Source organism: Aotus nancymaae, unplaced genomic scaffold (genome assembly GCF_030222135.1).
Source record: "Aotus nancymaae isolate 86718 unplaced genomic scaffold, 86718_ANA_hifiasm-v0.15.2.pri h1tg000014l, whole genome shotgun sequence".
Classification (NCBI taxonomy): Eukaryota; Metazoa; Chordata; class Mammalia; order Primates; family Aotidae; genus Aotus; species Aotus nancymaae.
This window is the reverse complement of record NW_026988425.1, coordinates 41,653,045-41,676,697: the sequence shown is the minus strand read 5'-3', so window position 1 is coordinate 41,676,697 and position 23,653 is coordinate 41,653,045. Positions and strand designations below refer to the sequence as shown.

General features: G+C 37.7%; 1 protein-coding gene across 1 annotated transcript in view; it reads right to left on the bottom strand.

Moving 5' to 3' along the window:
* Nucleotides 1–95: 95 nt before the first annotated feature.
* CCDC152 (coiled-coil domain containing 152) overlaps nt 96–23,653 on the bottom strand; it is a 63,381-nt gene continuing 39,823 nt past the window's right edge. The window contains exons 5-8 of the mRNA XM_064375945.1: nt 17,520–17,622; nt 2,560–2,687; nt 423–506; nt 96–218 (exon numbers count right to left, since the gene is read on the bottom strand). Of these exons, the coding sequence (XP_064232015.1) occupies nt 96–218; nt 423–506; nt 2,560–2,687; nt 17,520–17,622 (438 nt within the window). The remainder of the gene's footprint in view (nt 219–422; nt 507–2,559; nt 2,688–17,519; nt 17,623–23,653) is intronic.

The window sequence follows — 23,653 nt, the reverse complement described above, 5'->3', positions numbered from 1 at the left end:
TTTTGTGATGTAGGCTGTATGCATATGTTGAAATTAGAAGTGAAATTTTCAGTTACTTTTAAGTAAAATACCAACTAATGAATTTACTGCTAAGCTCAAAACCGTCTGCGCTTAAGGTGAGAATCTTTGCCAATAGAAAGGCGTTGCTCTAAATCGCGAATGGTATTACGAAGAATTGCAATCTCTTTGTTTTTTTCTTCTTGAAAATGTTGGAGTTTCTAAATGAAACAAAAAATTTGTTATTACAATTCAAAAATAAAATTTAGTACAAGGAACAACAAAATAATAAAGAAATACACTTCTGCTATAAATTGGTATTTAAAAAAATACCTTATATTGTTAATAAGAATTAGATGATTTTTATAGAAACATGCTTAGAAAATTTTCTTAAGCAACAAATCATGGGAGAAAAACTCACATACCCTTCTGTAGATACTCTGTGGCAAAACAGTAGAATCTGGATATGATTTTGATTTAGTCTGAACTCTTGCTAGTTTGGCATCAAACTGAATCAAATTTAAAAAGAAAGTTATTGAAACTCTAGACAATTAGAAACAATTGTTTCATAATCCGTGATATCTTTTGACATGCAAGCTGTAATTTAGGTGTATTCTCTGTAATAGCAGACAGTAGAAAAATCTTGCTTTAAGAAACAATTTTTCAGAAAGAGCACCTTTGCTCTTTAACCCTGATTGCATGGTAAAATTACCTGGGGAGGTTTTTTTTTTTTTCTTTGTACCAAATGCCTGGGCACTATAGAGATTCTGGTGTGTAGCTGGCATCATTTTTTTCTCAAAACGTGATTCTATAGTGCAGCCAGGGCAGAGAATCTAGTTTAACTTAAAGATAGGTAAAAATAGTTTTCCATTAAAATGAATATATTATAAAGAAAATGTAATCAATAGTCAGGAGAAAACCTCACATATCTTTCTGCAGGAACTTTGAGGCTGAACAGTAGAATTTGAATACCATCTTGTCGATTTAGTTTGAACTCTTGCTGGTTTGAATTAACCTGAATCAGGTTTAAAAAATTCTCATAGGGCATTCTTATAGGCCAAATTTTTCATTTTTGCACAATATTCCATTTTAACTTCAGATTTAGTTAATATAGTCTCTCTGAGGATTAAGAATAAGCTCTGAGGTTATGTTCTGGTTTGAGGAGAGAAATGGTTAGGTACAATAAAGACAGATAACAAGGAGCTCTGTATACTGGTTAAATAATAGACCATGATAAGGCCCAAATGGCAAACAAAATGCAAATTTCCAAACAGAGGAGGATTAGAAGTTGGTGGTAGATCTTGAAACAGGCCCATTAATTTCACTTGGCCATTCAGTCTGTCTTGTGGTTTGTGGTACACTTGGCCAGATGGCAGCAGCACCAGCAACAAAGGGCATCTAAATTCAACATCAGCTCTCTTTCTGCCCAATGATTACACATGGTGCTTCACCAACCCCAGGGATTCCAAAGTTTCAGGAATATGAGTAGTATGCGATCTTAACAAAGATCTGTGAGGTCTTACAACACAAGGTAAAATGAAAGTTGGAGTGGGAGGAAGTGACAGAAGAATGATGTAAGGGTAGATTGATACAGTCTAAAAAAATTTAAAGGACAAATATTTTGTCAAAATATCTTTGAGATTATGATATCTGGTTAAATGAACTACTCAAGATATTTGAGCAAAGAGCTAGAGCCTCAGCCTTTGAGATGCCCTATTTGAAGTCCCTTTAAAAATATTTTTTAGGAATTTGGTTTGTTTGCCCCTCAGATATATATGTTTCCAGAAAGATATTAGGAATAAATTTGTCTTTCTTATGAGAATTAAAGCAAAAGAAATTTCTAGTTGGTTTACTGGGGTTCGACAAATTTCTGCTGGGATGAGAATAATGTGAAGCATTAGAAACATTCTTCCCATGCTGGAATGGTAGAATTATGAAACCTGCATAGAATTTACTGTAAAATGCAGATAATCCCTGAATTTTCTGTCAAGGAAATGTAGTGCTAAAAACACAATAGCTAAAAATAAAGTTTCACTGTATTGGTTTAATAGCCAATTAGTTACACTGAAGATAGAATTAGTAAGCTGGAGAATAGGTCAGAAGAAAATATCTACCCTGAGACAGGGAAAAGCAAGAAAATGACATATACAGAAAAGAGCATATGAGATATAGGAGCTGGTTGTAAAGTCTGTGAAAGGCTGTTGTCTCTAGTGTTGGGCCTAAAGTTGCTGCAGTCAGAAAGGCCTGCAGTTAAAAAGAAAAGTTGGATGTCAAGTGGGAAATACTGAGAACAAAAGTTCTCAGAGGAAGCAATATCCTCTCTAAAAACCAGGACCTTTTGAATAACTGGAGAGTCTACCTTCAGGTCAAGTGCTGAAAGGCAATGCAGATGACAGTTGTATGGTGTGTGATTACTGCAATCATTTGATGGAGAATGAGCTTGTGTAAAGTCCTCTCACAGAATTGCTTCTAATCCTAAAATGTATCTTACTGTGGTGAAAAACAATCAAAGTACAGTTTAAATGATGTGTCCTCAAGTTTGGCAAACTATTAAACACCTACCTCTAGTTGTAGCTTGATTATTTCATTTTGTTTTTCTTTTTCTTGATTTCTTAGCTTTGCATTTAACTCTGAAATTTCCATCTCCTTTTTCCCTATTAGTTCTTTGTGCTTTTCTTCATTTAATTCAACTGAATAAATGAAATAAAATTCATTCATTAAAAATTTCAAAAATATTATAAGCTTGTATTTCTTTAATATTTTAAATAATTCCTAAGAAAGTAAATTTTATTAATGAAACATATTTTAGAAATGGTTTATGTTTAGAATAGCTTTTCTGTATTTTTTTTACAAGACCCTGAATAATGTTTGAGACACAGAGGTCACTTGCCAAATCTTTTTGAATGAATAAGGTAATTTAAACTATTAAGCATCGATGGCCTAGAAAATAAATGGGAGATACAGTGGTTGAAGCGGGACACAAAACCTGAGTTTCTAGGTACGAAGGGCTCGAACTACTGGATGTCTCTAGAGCTACATAAAACCCCTGCTGTACTATTCCATATGATCAGGCCATTCTCATGTTCACATCATGTCTTTATGCTTTATCAAATGTCTTCTTCTCTTAACTTTCTTATTCCTGTTAATGACACCATGATACCTAGGATGAGAGGCTCAAGAAAATCTTTGATTTTTAATGAAAAAGGAGACAATCAACAAGCCCTATAAATGAAGGGCTTCCTAGCTTCCTGATATAGATACTTAGATAATAAATTTGTAGATTTCTCCATGACTTATATTTAAGGCTATTAAGTCTATCAATAAACAGAGCTTTAGTACAAATTTTGAAATGCAATGTTTTCTATGTAATTCAGTTCAAAATATTTCCCAAATTTCTTTGAGATTTCTACCTTGATCCGCAGGTTTATCAGGAATAATTTCCAAATATATAGGGATTTTTAAGTTATCTGTATCTTACCAGCTTCACCTTAATTGCAATTAAGATCCTACTCTCTATGATTTAAGACCTTTGAAATGGGTTGAAATTTGCTTTTTCATTTATGATATGGTCACCTTTCTTAAATGTTCCATGCATACTTGAAAATAATATGCATTCTGCACTTATTGGGTATATTATTTATGTCAATTAGTATCAGTTGTTTGTTTTGTTGTTTTCTATATCATTACTGATTTTGCATATTTGAATGTACTTTTCTACCACTAAAAGGTGAATTCAAGTCTCTCATTATGATTGTGGATTTGTCAGTCATCTACTAGTTCTGCTAATTTTATTTGGTGCATATAAATTTATAATTATTATATTACCCTAGTAAATCGAACACTTACATCAGAAAATATCCATCTTTTGCTCTAGTATTGCTTCTTGCTTTAAAGTATACTTTGTCCAATATTAGTATAGCTATTCCAACTTTGTGTCGGCTACTATATGCATGGTATATCCTTTTCCATCTTTTATTTAAATCTTTCTTATATTTTATATTAATATGTAATATTTATTTATTTATTATAAATTATTCAGGGTCTTTCTTATATTTTATATTAATAATAGCTTTACATTTTAGGTATATTGAAAGCAGCATATTAGCAGATTTTAATCTTTATTCAATCTGGCAATCTTTGTCTTTTAATTGGAAATTAAAGTTTAATGCATTTAGTAATATATTTGGGTTTAAATAGACTAGCTTATTATTTGCTGGCTTTTACATTTAATGTTCATTTTTCTCTTTTATCTTCATTTGGACTGAATAACTATTTTTACTTCCCTTTTTTCCTCTTCTATGAGATTGATAGTCATTAGCTTGATATATATTCTTTTATTCTTCTTTAGTGGTTACCTTAGAGTTTATAACATGCATATTTGACTTATTAGAAGTTAATAAAATTAGTATTTTTATCACTTTATGGACATTATGCAAGTCTTAAGGACATTTTAACTTCATTTATTCTCCCTTCTATCTTTGGTGGTTTTGTACTATGTTAACTTAGCTAAATTAGAACTATGTTTCCCACGATTCCCTTGTCTGTACATTTCTAAGTTAGAGTTAGCCATAAGAGACACATCTCCACAAGATTTGGAACATGGAAATATAGAAAGAACTAATTTGCTCTGATGTTCAGTATAAGATGCTGGGTAGTGTTTCAGTTCACACATGGTGTTGCTGGTCTTCTGGCTCACCAAGTCAGTAGCTATTATTTTTTGAAGGTCAGCGTAGAGCCCAGGCAATGCTGCAATTCACATAAGTTGTCACATATCAATGGATCATCTCACTGATAAGGAAAATCATTTGGTTCCACAGCTTCTTAAGTTCCCACCAGATTTCTTTTTTAATCTGCTAGAAGTCTCAGGCCAGGTGTCCTTGAAGCTCAACGGCATAGGGCACCATCTTTTCCTGTAAGTTGTCATGTCATTAACATTGGAGGAGGTACAAGAAAGATGAAAATTCCAGTTCGTTCTCAGTATTTCCCACTTGACATCCAGCTTTTCTTTTTAACTACAGGCCTTTCTGACTGCAGCAACTTTAGGCCCAACACTAGATGAGAGACAACAGCCTTTCATAGACTTTACAACCAGTTCCTATATCTCATATGCTCTTTTCTATATATGTCATTTTCTCGCTTTTCCCTGTCTCAGGGTAGATATTTTCTTCTAACTTATTCTCCAGCTTACTAATTCTATCTTCAGTGTATCTAATTGATTATTAAGCCAATATAGAGAAACTTTATTTTTAGCTATTGTGTTTTTAGCACTTATATTTCCATATATTTCTCTGGTATAATTTTCAGTTCTCCATAGAAATTCCCCAAGTCCAACCAGGCTTGGTGGCTCATGCCTGTAAGCCCAGCACTTTGGGAGGTCAAGTGGATGGATCATTGAGGACAGCAGTTTGAGACCAGCTTGGCCAACATGGTGAAAACCTGTCTCAACTAAAAATATAAAAATTAACCAGGCACAGTGGTGCACACCTGTGGGCCCAGCTACTCGAGAGGCTGAGGAAGGAGAATCACTTGAATCTAGGAGGTGGAGGTTGTAGTGAGCTAAGATCGCACCACTGCACTGCAGCCTGGGTGACAGAGTGAGATTCTGTTCAAAACAAACAAACAAACAAAAAAAACAAAAAAATTTCCTCAAGTCCTTTATTTCTTTGATTACATTAATCAGAGCCATTGTAAATTAAATATCTGATAATGCCTTATCTGGTCATGAATGCATTTATATTTATTTCCTTTAAAAAATATTTATAATTGAGGTTGCTTAGGTTTTTGTATTTTTAAAGTCAGATTTACTGCAGCATAATTCATATGTAGCAACATCTTTTTTGAGGTATACAATTTAATGAGTTTTGAGAACTATATATAAGAATCTAACCATCACTTCAATCAGGTAAAATTTTTCTGTCCCTTCAAAAGGATTCCTTGTGCCCCTTTACAATCCATCCTTTTGCTCAAATACTGGCAAACATTGATCTGATTTTTGTCATTATAATTTTCTCTTTTTCAGGAATGTCATATAAACAGAATCATATAGTATGTGGCCTTTTGTGTCTGGTTTCTTTCATTTAGCATATTGCTTCTGAAGTAATCATATTGTCGAAGGTATCAGTAGTTTGTTCCTTTTTATTGCTGAGTAATTTCCATTATATGGATGTACTATGATTTGTTTATTTATGTTAATGGATTTGCTCAATTCCAGGTTTGGGCCATGATGAATAAGGTTTCTGTAAACATTCACAAGCAGGTCTTTGTGTAGACACATGGTTTCATTTCTCTTGGGTAACTACCCAGGGGTGGGAATGCTGGGTCAGATGGTGTATAATGTGGTGGCCATGAAAATGAGCCTCTCAGATCTCAAAAATCCTAATTGATCACTTGCCCCAGCTCCTGCACTCGAAAATCCATTACTGTATTTAAGCTGAGGCCATACTTTTATGGTTGCAACTAGTCAATGACAGGATATGTAAGGAATACTACTGTGGGCCAATTTTTGGGAGATGTGAGATTCATTCACAGGTGAATTTGGATCAATGACTCTTCAGTGCCTTTACCTAACTTAGGACTGCACTGTAGCCTAAGACTTTTAAAAACCTAATATTTCTTTCTCTCTTTTCTTCACAGAAGTTAGACCTACATTATGGACTGACAGCTTACCTGGCCTTTTCTAATTCCCTCCCCATTTCTTCTCATAAGCATTCTCGCTACAATACATCTCTTGAGTGTCTAATCCCATCTTGGTGTTTCCTTCTTTAAGGACCTGAACTAGCACAAAAAAAAAAAAAAAAAAAAAAAAAACAGGTATAATGGGGTTCTGACACTGGTTCGCTTACCACTTTGTGGGCAATGAAGAAGCCATCCTTAGTGGTATGTGGAGTACTGGTAGTTCCTGTAATTACTACAGATTTCACCAGAAGTAATCTGGGAAAATGTCCTGATGGTGGGGAATGCCTTGCAAGTATGATAATTAAGACATTTGAAATATCAATGGAAATAACGCCCACAAAGGCAGTAGAGTTATCTGGTTACTGCTAAGTTAAATTGACATTCTACTAAAGGATAATGAGAAATTGAGGGCTGTTAGCAAAAAGTTACAGAATTAATGAATAAATGTGAGAGTGAGAGATCTCTTTGGTAGCTTACAAACATACTCTTACCTCATGTTTATGTTTGTAATGGAACATCAAACACAGTTAAGCAACAGAAAATCTAATAGAGTTGAAGAACTGCAGAGATGTTTAAATGCTTAGCTAAAGCAGGTCTACTATGATAAACTTTGGACCCCAGTTGGAAAGACTTGAGATCCTGAAAAACAGGATGAAAATATGTGGTTGGATGCCTCTGAGGATGCTAGCTCTAAAGATTTCCCTAAGCCCTTGAAGTCTGAAGAGGTGGCACACTCTTTCCTAGTAAGAGCTAGCAATACCCCTGTGCTGAAAGATGTAGAGGCTCCTCTCAGAAGTTGCCTCTATCTCCTCTTGTGGCTGCGAGGCCAATAGCTAGGGTCAAGACCCAGCATAACTTGGCTGAGAGACAAGTGATTATATCTAAAAGTATCTGGAAGAATTATCTAGGTTGTATTGGTAAGAGTTATGTGAGTATGCCCCCTGAGAATAGATTTTAGGCTGCTGGATCAAAGAAGACAGAAAGTAAGACCAGGTAAGCAAGAATTCATTGACTCAGCATTACTCTTTAGGTACAACAGACATAATACCCTAGCAAGGGCCTCAGGAGATGGGACAAATGATCTGCTAGAGTGGCCTCAAACCTCTAAAGAAAGCAATGACCAAAGCTGAGTGAAGTGGAAATATCTGAGCTGCCTGATGGATTGTAAAGAAAGAAATAAAGAGGCTGTAGAAAGTTGGCATGCTAGTATGCATACATTACATGAGGTAGGACAACCCGCAAAAAGATTATGTTCTTCAGGAGGGCCCAGAAGACACACTACTAGCCAAGGCCACCAGCAATGTGCTGGTGAGAGGCAAACAAGTATCACAAAAAGTTCGGTGGTCAGTCTCCTTTGCAAGCTAGAGTTGACAGTAAAATAGGCTGTCATAAAGCTAGGTCCATTAATATCCACGGGGATGGGATTTCTCTCCACCACAAAGTAATAGAAGTCAGATGATAGTGCTCAACTGCCAAAAAGCAGGAGGACACAATTACCAAATTACCAGGAAGGCTGAAGAGCAGCGCAAAAGACTTGATGTGCAGACAGTTGTAGAGATAGTTAATAGATGGACAGCCAACTCTGCTTAACAGCTAGTACAATTTAAAAAAATCGAAATTGGAAGAACACAAGGAATAGGGTACATGCCTCAATTAAAAAATAATCTTCCTTTTCTCAGTTTCCAGACCTGAACAATTTTTGGATCTGGAACCTATTGGCTAAATATATGGTCAGGTCACTAGGAAGAACACTAAAATAATACTTCTAGGTATCCCTTTAGGGAGAGAGGCCCACAAGAACAGAAGAGTTGCTAAATGAACTCATGTAGAGAAGTAAATCTGTGTAGTACAGTAGGTGGACTTTTGTAGCCATGAAAATGCACCTTTCAGATCTCCAATTTCAGAGAGCATAATTGACTCCTTGTTTTCATGACCATGTTTATGCTGAAGTCATACCTCTCAAGAGCCACTCCTAGCCAATGACTGAGCTTGCTAGGAATGAGCTTTCAGGAAAGCAAGCTCATTCCTGAAAGTTGTGGAAATCATTTAATGGGCAAATTTGGTTCAACTTTATTGAAACTTTCTTATAAATATGTCACAATCTAACACTTTCCCTACCAGAGATTCCTTCCTTTCTTCTCTTTTTTTACAGAGATTAAACCTGTACCATAGACTGACAACTTACTTAGTCTCTCCTAGTTCCCTTCCCATTTAGCCTCACAAATATTTTCCTCAATAAATTTCTCAAATGTCTAATCCTGTTTTGGTGTCTGTTTCTCAGAGGACTCAAACCAATTCACTGCATTTTTTTAAAAAATTGCCAAACTGTTTTTAAAGTGACTGTACCACTTTATAGTCCCCCCAACAACGTTTGAGAGTTCCAGTTGCTCCATTTGGCATTATCAAGTTGGCATTGATAATTTTTAAGATTTTATCTCTTCTAAAAGGTGTGAGGTTTTAATTTACATTTCCCTACCTACTAATTATGTTGAATATGTTTTCGTGGCTTATTTTTCATCTGTTTGCCTCTGGGATAGTAGCTGTTCAAATATTTTTCCCATTTCCTTGTTGAGTTGTTTGACTTCTTATTGAATTCTTAGCATTCTTTACATATTTTTGGATATGAATCTTTTATCAACTATCCATTTGCAAGTCCATGGATTGTCTTTTTCATTTTCTTAACAGTATTAAAGGATATAAATTAATCATTTTGATGAAGTCCAATTTATAACTTTTGCCTTCATTGTTTGTGCTTTTTGTTTCTTTCCAAGAAGTTGTGCCTAACTCAAGGTCACAAAGATAATCTCTATGCTTTCTTCTGGTAGTTTTACAGATGTAGGTTTTACAGATGTAGGTTTTACATGTAAACTTATCACCCATTTTAAATTAATCGTTGCATATGATGTGCATAAAGATAGGCTCATTAAGGAAGGTTTTCAACAACCATATAAAACCAATTAACCTGGTCAGGTGCGTTGGCTCACACTTGTAATCTCAGCACTTTGGGAGGCTGAGGCAGGTTGATCACAAGCTCGGGTGTTCCAGACCAGCCTGGCCAACATAGTGAAACCCAGTCTCTACCAAAAATACAAAAAATTAGCCGGGCTTGATGGTGGGCACCTGTATTCCCAGCTACTCGGGAGGCTGAGGCAGGAGAATTGCTTGAACCTAGGAGGTAGAGGTTGCAGTGAGCTGAGATCATGCCACTGCACTCCAGCCCAGGCGACAGTGCAAGACTCCATCTCAAAACAACAACAACAACAACAACAACAAACAACCCTCAACATAGGCTCATGAGATCTGCTTTACTGAAGGAGGAAAATTTCATTAGTGAAATTATATTCAATTTGCTTTACATATACATAAAAATTATTAATTATATATTTTATACTAATTTTAAGAATACAAACTGCTTCATATTGGATAACATTAAGTGTAAATACTAGGAACCAAATTTAGAAATGTTGTGTTTACATACATAAATATATAGGAAGGTACAAAACCTAAATTAGAATGCATCGAGGGGTAGGATTGGATCCAAGATGGCCGGTTAGGAGGAACTCGGGATTGCAGGTCCGAGAGAAAGCGCAGAGGGTGAGTGGACGCCACATTTCCAGACGGATTTTTACTGCCCACAGCCCAGGAGATTCACAGGCGGAAGAGCCCCACAGGTCGCCAGCACCACTGTTTTGGCCGGCGCAGCCGCTTGGCCTGCGCCCTGGCGCAGCGGCTCCCAGTGCAGAGTGAGCGAGACTGTGCCCCCTCTAAGCCAGCAAGGGGAGCTGAAACGGGGAGCCAGACCAGGAGATTCCCGGGCAAAAAAGTGCCACGAATCTCAGAGCCACGGTTTCAGCCGACGCAGCAGCTCCTGGGGCAGAGCAAACGAGATGGTGTCCCCTCTTAGCCAGCAAGGGGAGCTGAAACAGGGAACCAGGCCAGGAGATTCCCGGGCAAAAAAGGACCACGGCAAACACAACTGAACCTGGGACGGTCCAGCTCTGTGGAGGAGGGGCGTTCGCCATTATGGAGGCACCCTGCAGTTCCCAGGGCAATCTGCCATCACCAAGGCAACCCACCACTACAGAGACTCCGTCACTACAGGGGCGGGCCAACATAGCGGAAGCAATTCTAACTACACCCATATAAACAGGACTGCAGGGAAGTTCACATGGAAGCTGGGTGGAGCCCACAGCAGCTCAGCGAAACCTCTGCAGGCTGAGTGTGACTAGACTGCCACCTTGTGGGCAGGGAAAACGGTAGCAACACAGCTGAAAAGCATAAAGCGCTAACCCCCTGGGCCAGAACACCTGGGGAGAAGAAAAGGGGGTTTATGAGTTCGGCTGCTGCAGACTTAAACTTACCAAAATCAGAAAGACAGCAAATACAAAGTCAGCAGGTGGATAAATCCACAAAGATGGGAAGAAACCAGAGCAAAAAGGATGAAAACACCTGAAACCAGAACACCTCTCCTCCTACAAGGGATCACAACTCCTCACCAGCAAGGGAACAAGACTGGATGGAGAATGAGTGTGATGAAATGACAGAATCAGCTTTCAGAAAGTGGATAATAAGAAACTTCCGTGAGCTAAAAGAACATGTTCTAACCCAATGCAAAGAAACCAAGAACCTTGAAAAAAGACTTGACGAAATGCTAACGAGAATGGACAACTTAGAGAGGAATATGAGTGAATTGATGGAGTTGAAAAACACAACACGAGAACTTCTCAAAGCATGCACAAGTTTCAACAGCTGAATTGACCAAGCAGAAGAAAAGATATCAGAGGTCGAAGATCAACTCAATGAAATAAAATGAGAAGGCAAGATTAGAGGAAACAGGGTAAAAAGGAATGAACAAAATCAACAAGAAATATGGGACTATGAGAAAAGACCTAATCTACGTTTGATAGGTGTACCCGAATGTGACGAAGAGAATGCATCCAAGCTGGAAAATACTCTTCACGATATTATCCAGGAAAACTTCCCCAACCTAGCAAGGCAGGCCAATATTCAAGTCCAGGAAATACAGAGAATGCCACAAAGATATTCCTCTAGAAGAGCAACCCCAAGGCACATAATCGTCAGATTCACCAGGGTTGAAATGAAGGAGAAAATACTAAGGGCAGACAGAGAGAAAGGTCAGGTTACCCACAAAGGGAAGCTCATCAGACTCACAGCAGATCTCTCAGCAGAAACCCTACAAGCCAGAAGAGAGTGGGGGCCAATATTCAACATCCTTAAAGAAAAGAACTTTCAACCCAGAATTTCATATCCAGCCAAACTAAGCTTCATAAGTGAAGGAAAAATAAAATCCTTTGTGAACAAGCAAGTACTCACAGATTTCATCACCACCAGGCCTGCTTTACAAGAGCTCCTGAAAGAGGCACTACACATAGAAAGGAACAACCAGTACCAGCCACTTCAAAAACACACGAAATGGTAAAGAGCATCAACACAATGGAGAATCTGCATCAACCAATGGGCAAAACAGCCAGCTAGCATCAAAATGACAGGATCAAATTCACACATAACAATATTAACCCTAAACGTAAATGGACTAAATGCCCCAATCAAAAGACACACAGACTGGCAAATTGGATAAAAAGCCAAAACCCATCAGTGTGCTGTATCCAGGAAACCCATCTCACATGCAAGGATACACAAAGGCTCAAAATAAAGGGATGGAGGAAGATTTACCAAGCAAATGGAGAGCAAAAAAAAGCAGGAGTTGCAAGTCTCATCTCTGATAAAATAGACTTGAAAGCAACAAAGATCAAAAGAGACAAAGAAGGACATTACATAATGGTAAAGGGATCAATGCAACAAGAAGAGCTAACGATCCTAAATATATATGCACCTAATACACGAGCACCCAGATACATAAGGCAAGTTCTTAAAGACTTACAAAGAGACTTAGACTCCCACACAATAATAGTGGGAGATTTCAACACACCATTGTCAATATTAGACAGATCAACGAGACAGAAAATTAACAAGGATATCCAGGACTTGAATTCAGACCTGGAACAAGCAAATCTAATAGACATTTACAGAACTCTCCACCCCAAATCCACAGAATATACATCCTTCTCAGCACCACATCACACCTACTCTAAAATTGACCACATAATTGGAAGTAAATCACTCCTCAGCAAATGCAAAAGAATGGAAACCATAACAAACAGTCTCTCAGACAACAGTGCAATCAAGTTAGAACTCAGAATTCAGAAACCATCCCAGAACTGCACAGCCTCATGGAAAATGAACTACTTTCTCCTGAATGTTGACTGGATAAACAATGAAATTAAGGCAGAAATAAAGATGTTCTTCGAAACCGACGAGAACGAAGACACCACATACCAGAATCTCTGGGACACATTTAAAGCAGTCTGTAGAGGAAAATATACAGCAATAAGTGCCCACATGAGAAGAAAGGAGAGATCTAAAATTGACACCCTATCATCAAAATTGAAAGAGGTAGAGGAGCAAGATCAAAAAAACTCAAAACCTAGCAGAAGACAAGAAATAACTAAGATCAGAGCAGAATTGAAGGAGATAGAGACACGAAAAACCCTACAAAAAATCAATAAATCCAGGAGCTGGTTTTTTGAAAAGATCAACAAAATACACAGACCACTAGCCAGACTAATAAAAAAGAAAAGAGAGAATAACCAAATAGATGCAATAAAAAATAATAAAGGGGATATCACCACAGATGCCACAGAAATTCAAACCATCATCAGAGATTATTACAAACAACTCTATGCACATAAATTAGAAAACCTGGAAGAAATGGATAAATTCCTGGACAGTAGCCTCCTCCCTTGCCTAAACCAGGAAGAAGTCGAAACCCTGAATAGACCAATAACAAGGGCTGAAGTCGAGGCAGCAATTAAGAGCCTACCACCCAAAAAAAGCCCAGGTCCAGATGGTTTCACAGCCAAATTCTACCAGACATACAAAGAGGAACTGGTACCATTCCTACTGAAACTATTCCAAATAATCCAAAAAGAGGGAATCCTTCCCAAATCATTTTATGAGACCAACATCATCCTAATACCAAAACCCGGCAGAGACTCAACACGAAAAGAAAACTACAGGCCAATATCCATGATGAACATAGATGCAAAAATCTTCAATAAAATACTGGCAAGCCGATTACAACAACACATCAAAAAGCTTATCCACCATGATCAAGTAGGATTCATCCCGGGGATGCAAAGCTGGTTCAATATACACAAGTCTATAAATGTAATTCACCACATAAATAGAATCAAAAACAAAAACCACATGATTATCTCAATTGATGCAGAGAAGGCCTTCGACAAAATTCAACAGCCCTTTATGCTAAAAACTCTCAATAAACTAGGTATTGACGGAACGTATCTCAAAATAATAAAAGCTATTTATGACAAACCGACAGCCAATATCATACCGAATGGGCAAAAACTGGAAGCATTCCCTTTGAAATCTGGCACTAGACAAGGATGCCCTCTCTCACCACTCCTTTTCAATATAGTACTGGAAGTTCTAGCCAGAGCAATCAGGCAAGAAAAAGAAATAAAGGGTATTCAATTAGGAAAGGAGGAAGTCAAATTGTCTCTATTTGCAGACGACATGATTGTATATCTAGAAGAGCCCATCGTCTCAGCCCAAAATCTCCTGAAACTGATAAGCAACTTCAGCAAAGTCTCAGGATACAAAATCAATGTGCAAAAATCACAAGCATTCCTATACACCAATAACAGAGTTAAAGAGAGTCAAATCAAGAACGAACTGCCATTCACAATTGCTATAAAGAGAATAAAATATCTAGGAATACAACTAACAAGGAACGTAAAGGACCTCTTCAAGGAGAACTACAAATCACTGCTCAACGAAATAAGAGAGGATACAAACAGATGGAGAAACATTCCATGTTCATGGTTAGGAAGAATTAATATCGTGAAAATGGCCATACTGCCCAAAGTAATTTACAGATTCAACGCTATCCCCATCAAGCTACCAATGACCTTCCTCACAGAACTGGAAAAAACCACCTTAAACTTCATATGGAACCAGAAGAGAGCCCGCGTAGCCAAGTCAATTCTAAGCAAAAAGAACAAAGCGGGAGGCATCACACTACCGGACATCAAACTCTACTACAAGGCTAGAGTAATCAAAACAGCATGGTACTGGTACCAAAACAGAGATATAGACCAATGGAACAGAACAGAGGCATTGGAGGCGACACAACATATCTACAACCACCTGATCTTTGACAAACCTGAAAAAAACAAGCAATGGGGAAAGGATTCCCTGTTCAATAAATGGTGTTGGGAAAACTGGCTAGCCATATGCAGAAAGCAGAAACTCGACCCCTTCCTGACACCTTACACTAAAATTGACTCCAGATGGATTAAAGACTTAAACATAAGACGTAACACCATAAAAACACTAGAAGGAAACCTAGGCAAAACCATTCAGGACATAGGCGTAGGCAAGGACTTTATGACCAAAACACCAAAAGCATTGGCAACAAAAGCCAAAATAGACAAATGGGACCTAATCAAACTCCACAGCTTCTGCACGGCAAAAGAAACAGTCAATAGAGTGAATTGGCAACCAACACAATGGGAAAAAATCTTTGCAGCCTACCCGTCTGACAAAGGGCTGATATCCAGAATTTACAATGAACTAAAAAAGATTTACAAGAAAAAAACAAACAAGCCCATTCAAAAATGGGCGAAGGATATGAACAGATACTTTACAAAAGAAGACATACATTAGGCCAACAAACATATGAAAAAATGCTCATCATCACTGGTCATTAGAGAAATGCAAATCAAAACTACATTGAGATACCATCTCACGCCAGTTAGAATGGCGATCATTAAAAAATCTGGAGAAAACAGATGCTGGAGAGGATGTGGAGAAATAGGAACACTTTTACACTGTTGGTGGGAGTGTAAATTAGTTCAACCACTGTGGAAAACAGTGTGGCGATTCCTCAAGGACCTAGAAATAGAAATTCCATTTGACCCAGCAATCCCATTACTGGGCATATATCCAAAGGATTATAAATCGTTCTACTATAAGGACACATGCACACGAATGTTCATTGCAGCACAGTTTACAATAGCAAAGACCTGGAACCAGCCCAAATGCCCATCGATGATAGACTGGACAGGAAAAATGTGGCACATATACACCATGGAATATTATGCAGCCATTAAAAACGAGGAGTTCACATCCTTCGTAGGGACATGGATGAACCTGGATAACATCATTCTCAGCAAACTGACACAAGAACACAAAATCAAACACCACATGTTCTCACTCATAGGCGGGTGTTGAACAAGGAGAACACATGGACACAGGGAGGGGAGCACTATACACGGGGGTCTGTTGCGGGGAGGGGGGATAGCGGGGGAGTGGGGAGTTGGGGAGGGATAGCATGGGGAGAAATGCCAGATATAGGTGAAGGGGAGGGAGGCAGCAAATCATACTGCCATGTATGCACCTATGCAACAACCTTCCATGTTTTTCACATGTACCCCAAAACCTAAAATGCAATAAAAAAAATAAAATAAAAAAAAACAAAAAACAAAATAAAACAAAAAAAACAAAAAAAAAAACAAAAAAAACAAAAAAAACAAACAAAAAAAGAATTAAATTGGACCTCTATCCCTTACCATACACTAAAATTAACTCAAGATTAATCAAAGACTTAAACGTAAGACCTTAAAGTATAAAAATCCTAAAGAAAACATAGGAAAAACTCTTCTGGAAATTTGCCTAGGCAAAGAATTTATGACTGAGACCTGAAAAGCAAATGCATCAAAACCAAAAATAGACAAATCAGTTTTAAAGAGTTTCTGCACAGCAAAAGAATCAATCAACAGCATAAACAGACAACCTACAGAATGGGAGAAAATATTTTTAAGCCATGTATCCAGCAAAGGACTAATATCCAGAATCTACAAAGAAGTTAAACAAATTAACAAGACAAAAACGAATAACCCCATTACAAAGTGGGCAAAGGACATGAACAGACACTTCTCAAAAGAAGATATACACGTGGCTGACAAGCATATGAAAAAATGCTCAACATTGTGAATTATCAGATAAATGCAAGTCAAAACTACAATGAGATACCTTCTCAAACCAGTCAAATGGCTATTACTAAAAAGTCAAAAATAAACAGATGTTGTCAGAGATGTGGAGAAAAGGGAACAATAATGCACTGTTAGTGGAAATGTAAATTAGTTTCGCCTCTATGGAAAACATTACAAAGATTTCTCAAATAGCTAAAAATACAATTACTATTCAATACAGTAATCCTATTACTGGGTATCTACTCAAAGGAAAATAAATTGTTTTATCAAAAAGACACTTGTACTTGCATGTTTATCACAGTTCTATTCATAATAGCAAAGTCATAGAATTAACCTAAGTGCACATCAATTATGGATTGGATGAAGAAAATGTGGTATATATACACCATGGAATACTACACAGCCTTAAAAAATAAAATTGAGTTCTTTGACAACATGGTTGGAGCTGGAGGACACCATTCTAAGTAAAATAACTCAGAAACAGAAAATCAAATACTGCATATACTCACTTAATAAGTGGGAGCTAAACAATGGGTACTCACGGACATAAAGGTAGAAACCATAGACACTGGGAACTCCAAAAGAAGGGAGGGGAGGGGTGAGTGTTGAAAAACAATTGTGATTAATGTTCACTATATAACTGATGAGTTTGCTAGAAGCCCAAACACCAGCATTATACAATATACCCATGTAACAACCTGCACATATATCCCTTTAATCTATAACACAAAAGTAAGTTTATTTTAAACTTACCTTTTTTCTGCATGTCCTGATAAAGTTTGCTTATTTCTGTCTTATATCCCTCCTCTTTGATTCTCATTTCACTTATAAGTTTGGCAATATTATTCTTATATTCCTAGAGATTAAAATATACATTAATTATTAAAATTTAAATATGTGCATATAACTCATATTACTTTTTAAATACTTTTAAAATTCTCCATTTATATTATTTTTTAAAAGGTAATATATATTTAATGTAAATGAACAATTTCACCTTTCTAATAATCAAGTTATCATATCTACAAGGAAAAATATTGTTCATTGTTTGAATAATCAGCTTTCAGACAGACCCATTTTATTTTATTTTTGTATGCATAAAGTAAAATATTTTAAAATTAAAATTAAAATTTTTAACTTGAAAATTTAAAATTATATATATTTATGATGTACAATGTGATGTTTTAATATATGTATACATTGTGGAATGCCTAACTCAAGCCAATTAACATATCCATTACCTCACATATTTATCACTTTTTTGTGGTGAGAACATTAAAAAACTACTCTCTTAGCAATTTTCAAGTATATAATACTTGTTATTGATAACAATCACCAAACTGTACAATAGCTCTCCTGATTCTATTCCTCCTTTCTAACTACAATTTTTTATACTTCACCAATGTCTCCCCAATTGTTGCCTCCACCAGTCATTCCTAACCACCACTCTACTCTCTGCTTCATGAATTCCATAAGAAAGATCAATTTCTGATATAAGGAAATAAGATAAAGAAATATATTATAGAAACAATGTCTTTTTTAATTTTTGCTTTCTGGATACTCATCACCAGGGTTTATAATATTCAGGATGCTCAAAATATTTAGTTTAATTTTATGAATAAATGCCACTACAGAATTAAGATATGTTCAATATAAGCCAAAACTATACATTAGAGCCAACAAAAAGCACTGTCCAATAGCTAGCCAGCTTACTCTAATGTAGGATGAGTCCCTCTGAATGCAGACTAAATTTCTGTTTCCAAAAATTATATAAATATTCCTAATTCCCAGAGCAATATTAAGCATTACTCATGGTAAAGATATGCTCTATGAGGAGGCATAGAGAGAAAGATGAATTTGGGATTTTCGAAGTGCTTGACAGCTGCCTGAGATTAGCTTCTTAGGTTGTTGAAGGATAGGGGTAATTTATTATGCTTAAGAACAGGGAAAGGAGTGGTGATGGAAGACAGTTATTTTACAATTATAAAGATAAATTTTACAATTTTCCCAGGGGTATGGTCCTACATGAAGAAATTACTCACAGGCCTAAAATGTAGGAAAGAGAAAAGGAAAATAGGAAGAATAAAAGTTAAGTATGATAGTAGTAAAAAGACTAACAAAGTCAAGAAGTCAAGAAAAGCCTCTAATACCTAAAAGCTGGAACTCACCATGGTATTTCATGGTATTTCCAACTCCTTGTGTGTAAATACATGTACATACACACATATTTATCTTGACGTATATTTCTTGAATGAAAATATAAGAAGTACCAATAAGAATTATTTAGGTCAGAACTCAATTTAGACCCAGTGACTAGCCTTTTGATCAACTTCCAAAATTTTATGTAAAATTATACACGCATTCGTATGTGTGTGTGCTTTTTAGCATTTTTTTTCTCAGTGAGGGTTCATAGCTTTTAATAGATATTTCATGGTATTGAGAATGTTAAAAAATTTAAAACCGGTCAAGACATACCGGTTTATATGCCTACAATTACAAATAAGCAAACATTCCTCCATATTATCTCAGTTCAAGAGATTTAGTCTGGATTCCTGTTTTTTATACGTATCCTGCCAGGAAACTTGTAGGAATGGCCGAACCTATTCAACTTCTTGGCTCTGATTAAAACCGGGCAGGTGAATCCAGTGGGGAATCCCACAAATGCCATTTCTCATGTGTCTAGATTTCTAGATGGGCAACTATAGAGTAGCTTTTGTAAACTACTCCTGACAACTGTGTGCACTAAGCTGTTGCTGCTCTGAGAAACCACAAGAGACAAACCTGTCTACCTTTCTATCCTCCACTGATTTTTGCCACAGGAAGATGCCACCAACAAAGTAGAATGCTTCCAGTAATTTGGTGAGACCCAGGATTTGCATTCCAGCCTCCAGGCACGAAGACTATCCTAAACTCTGGGTTGACTCAAGCTGTAGCTCATTAGATCTTCTCTCCCATTTTAGCCTGTGCTATTCCTAAAAAATGTAATCTTTCCATTTTTCTAAGGCGAACAATCCCCAATAAGTTGCAATTGATTGTCTTCTTTTCATATGCTTTCTGGGAACTTTAAATTTCAAGGAATAACTTCTGGTTGCACTCTTGATATATAAAACAATAATTCTATACAAGTTGCAAAATCCTTCTACTCCCACAAATATTGCTATTGGGTACCTCCTGAGTTTGATCCTATGGAGTGGTTCTCCATGAATTTTAGATGTGTTCAGAGATCTTGAATTAGCGAATCTGCATTGTCATGGTTTGCTCTGGACAGCTGCTAACTAAGAAATTGAGACTCTTGGGTTGTGGTGTTTTCTCTTTAATTTCTTCCCCTCTGAACATTTCTATAATATTCTAGACAAAGAAGTATCCTCGTGCTTCAAGTTTTAGAAAAAATAGTAGGTAAAATTTTCTCCCATTTTTTCCCCACCCCAATTACAACCTGACTTTACCACCTATTGTTGAGATCTAGAGTCAATATATGAAAGGATATTGGGAAAGAATAAAAGGAAAAAGGAAAAGAAAGGGGGAGAAAGGGTGGATTCATTCCAGAAATACTTAAAAACCATCTCAAAATTGATGATGATTCCCCGGGCAAGATGGCTGAATAGGAACAGCTCAGGTGTGCAACTCCCAGGGAGATTGACACAGAAGGTGGGTGATTTCCACATTTCCAGTTGAGGTACCTGGTTCATCTCATTGGAACTGGTTGGACAGTGGTGCAGCCCAAGGAGGGTGAGCTTCAGCAGGGTGGGGCATCGCCTCACCTGGGAAGTGCAAGGGGCCAGAAAACTCCCTCTCCTAGCCAAGGGAATCCATTAGGAACTGTTTCCTGCACTCCGGCCCAGATATTGTGCTTTTCCCATGGTCTTCACAACCTGCAGACCAGAAGATTCCCTCCAGTACCTACACAACCAACAGGACCCTGGATTTCCAGCACAAAACTGGGTGGCTATTTGGGCAGAAACCAAGCTAGCTGCAGCATTTTTTTTTCATATCCCAGTGGTGCCTGGAACACCAGTGAGACAGTACTGTTCACCCCCCTGGAAAGGGGGCTGAAGCCAGGGAGCCAAGTGGTCTGGTTTGGCAGGTCCTACCCCCCCATGGAGACCAGAAAGCTAAGATCCAATGGCTTGAAATTCTCACAGCCAGCACAGGAGTCTGAGCTCAACCTGGGTCATTCAAGCTCAGTGCGGAGGAGGGGCATCCACCATAGCTGAGGCTCGAGTAGGCAGTTTCAACCCCACAGTGTAAGCAAAGCTGCCAGGAAATCCGAACTGGGCAGAGTCCAACACAGCTCAGCAGCAGGAGGCACTGTCTCACTAGATGCCCTCACTGGGCAGATCATCTCTAAAAAAAGGCAGCAGCCCACCAGGGACTTATAAATAAACCCCTACCTTCCTGGGACAGAACACCTAGGAAAAGGGGTGGTAGTGGGTACAGCTTCAGCAGACCTAAACACCCCTGCCTGGCAGCTCTGAAAAGCAGTGGATTTCCCAACACAGTGTTCAAGTTCTGATAAGGGACAGACTGCCTCCTCAAGTGGCTCCCTGACCCCTGTGTATCCTGATGGGGAGATGCCTTCCAGTAGGGGCCAACAGACACCTCATACAGGAGACCTCTGGCTGGCATCTGGTGGGTACCCCTCTGGGACAAAGCTACCAGAGGAAGGAACAGACAGCAATCTTTGCCGTTCTGCAGTCTTCACTGGTGATTCCCAGACAAGCAGGATCTGGAGTGGACTTCCAGCAAACTCCAGCATACCTGCAGCAGAGAAGTCTGACTGTTAGAGGGAAAATGAACAAACAGAAAGAAATAGTTTCAACATCAACAAAAAGGATGTCCACTCAGAGACCCCATCCAAAGGTTACCAACCTCAAAGATGAAAGGAAGATAAATCCATAAAGATGGGAAGAAACCAGTGCAAAATTGCTGAAAACTCCAAAAACCAGAACACCTCTTCTCCGTTAAGGGATCACAGTTCCTTGCTAGCAAGGGAACAAAACTGGATGGAGAAGGAGTTTGATGAATTGACTGAAGCAGGCTTCAGAAGGTGGGTAATAACACACTGCTCTGAGCTAAAGGAGCATGTTTTAACCCAATGCAAAGAAGCTAAGAAACTTGAAAAATGGTTAGATGAAATGCTAACTGATAGAGCTGAAAAATGCAGCACAAGAACTTCACGAAGCATACACAACTTTAAATAGTCAAATCAATCAAATGGAAGAAAGCATATCAGAGATTGAAGATCAACTCAAGGAAATAAAGTGAGAAGACAAGATTAGAGAAAAAAGAGTAACAAGAAATGAACAAAGCCTCCAAGAAATATGGAATTATGTGAAATTGATTGATGTACCTGAAAATGAAGGGGAGAATGAAACAAAGCTGGAAAATTTAACATCCAGGATAACTTCCCCAACCTAGCAAGGCAGACCAATGTTCAAATTCAGGAAATACAGAGAACACCGCAAAGATACTCCTCAAGTACCAACCCTAAGACACATAATCATCAGATTCACCAAGGTTGAAAAGAAGAAAAATGCTAAGGGAAGCCAGAGAGAAAGTTTGGGTTACCCGCAAAGAGAAGCCCATCAGAATAACAGTGAATCTCTCAGCAGAAACCCTACAAGCCAGAAGAGAGTGGGGGCCAATATTCAACATTCTTAAAATAAAAGAATTTTCAACTCAGAATTTCATATCCAGTGAAACTAAGCTTCATAAGTGAAGGAGAAATAAAATCCTTTTCAGACAAGCAAATGCTGAGAGATTTTGTCACTACTAGGCCTGCCTTACAAGAGGTCCTGTAGGAAGTACTAAACATGGAAAGGAACAACCAGTAGCAGCCACTGCAAAAACATATCAAATTGTAAAGATCATTGATGCTAGGAAGAAACTGCACCAACTAATGGCAAAATAACCAGCTAGCATCATAATGGCATGATCAAATTCATACATAACAGTATTAACCTTAACTTTAAATGGGCTAAATGCCCCAATTAAAAGACACAGACTGGCAAATTGGATATGGAGTCAAGACCCATTGGTGTGCTGTATTTAGGAGACCCATCTCACAAGCCTATATCTTTGCACACATAGGCTCAAAATAAAGGGATGGAGGAATATTTGCCAAGCAAATGGAAAGCAAAAAAGCTGTTTTTTTTTTTTCTGAAAAGATCAACAAAATAGACAAACCACTAGCCAGACTAATAAAGAAGAAAAGAGGGAAGACTCAAATAGATGCAATAAAAAATGCTAAAGGTGATATCACCACCAATCCCATAGACATACCAACCACCATCAGAAAATGCTCTGAACACCTCTACACAAATAAAACAGAAAATATAGAAGAAATGGATAAATTCCCAGACACACACAACCTCCCAAGACTAAAGCAGGAAGAATTTAAATCCCTAAATAGACCAATAACAAGGTCTGAAGTTGAGGAAGCAATTAATAGCGTACCAGCCAAAAAAACTCCAGAACCAGACAGGTTCACAGCTGAAATCTACTAGAGGTACAAAGAGTTGCCAGTACCATTCCTTCCGAAACTTCCAAACAATACAAAAAGAGGGAATCCTCCCTAACTCATTTTATGAGACCAACATCATCCTGATACCAAAACTTGGCAGAGACACAACTAAAAGAAAATTTCAGGCCAATATCCCTGATGAACATTGATGCAAAAATCCTCAATAAAATACTGGCAAACCCAATCCAACAGCACATCCAAAAGCTTATCAATCATGATCAAGTTGGTTTCATCCCTGGGAGGCAAGGCTGGGTCAACATACACAAATAAAAAAATGTAATCCTTTACATAAACAGAACCAAAGGCAAAAACCACATGATTATCTCAATAGATCCAGAGAAGGCCTTTGATAAAATTCAACAAC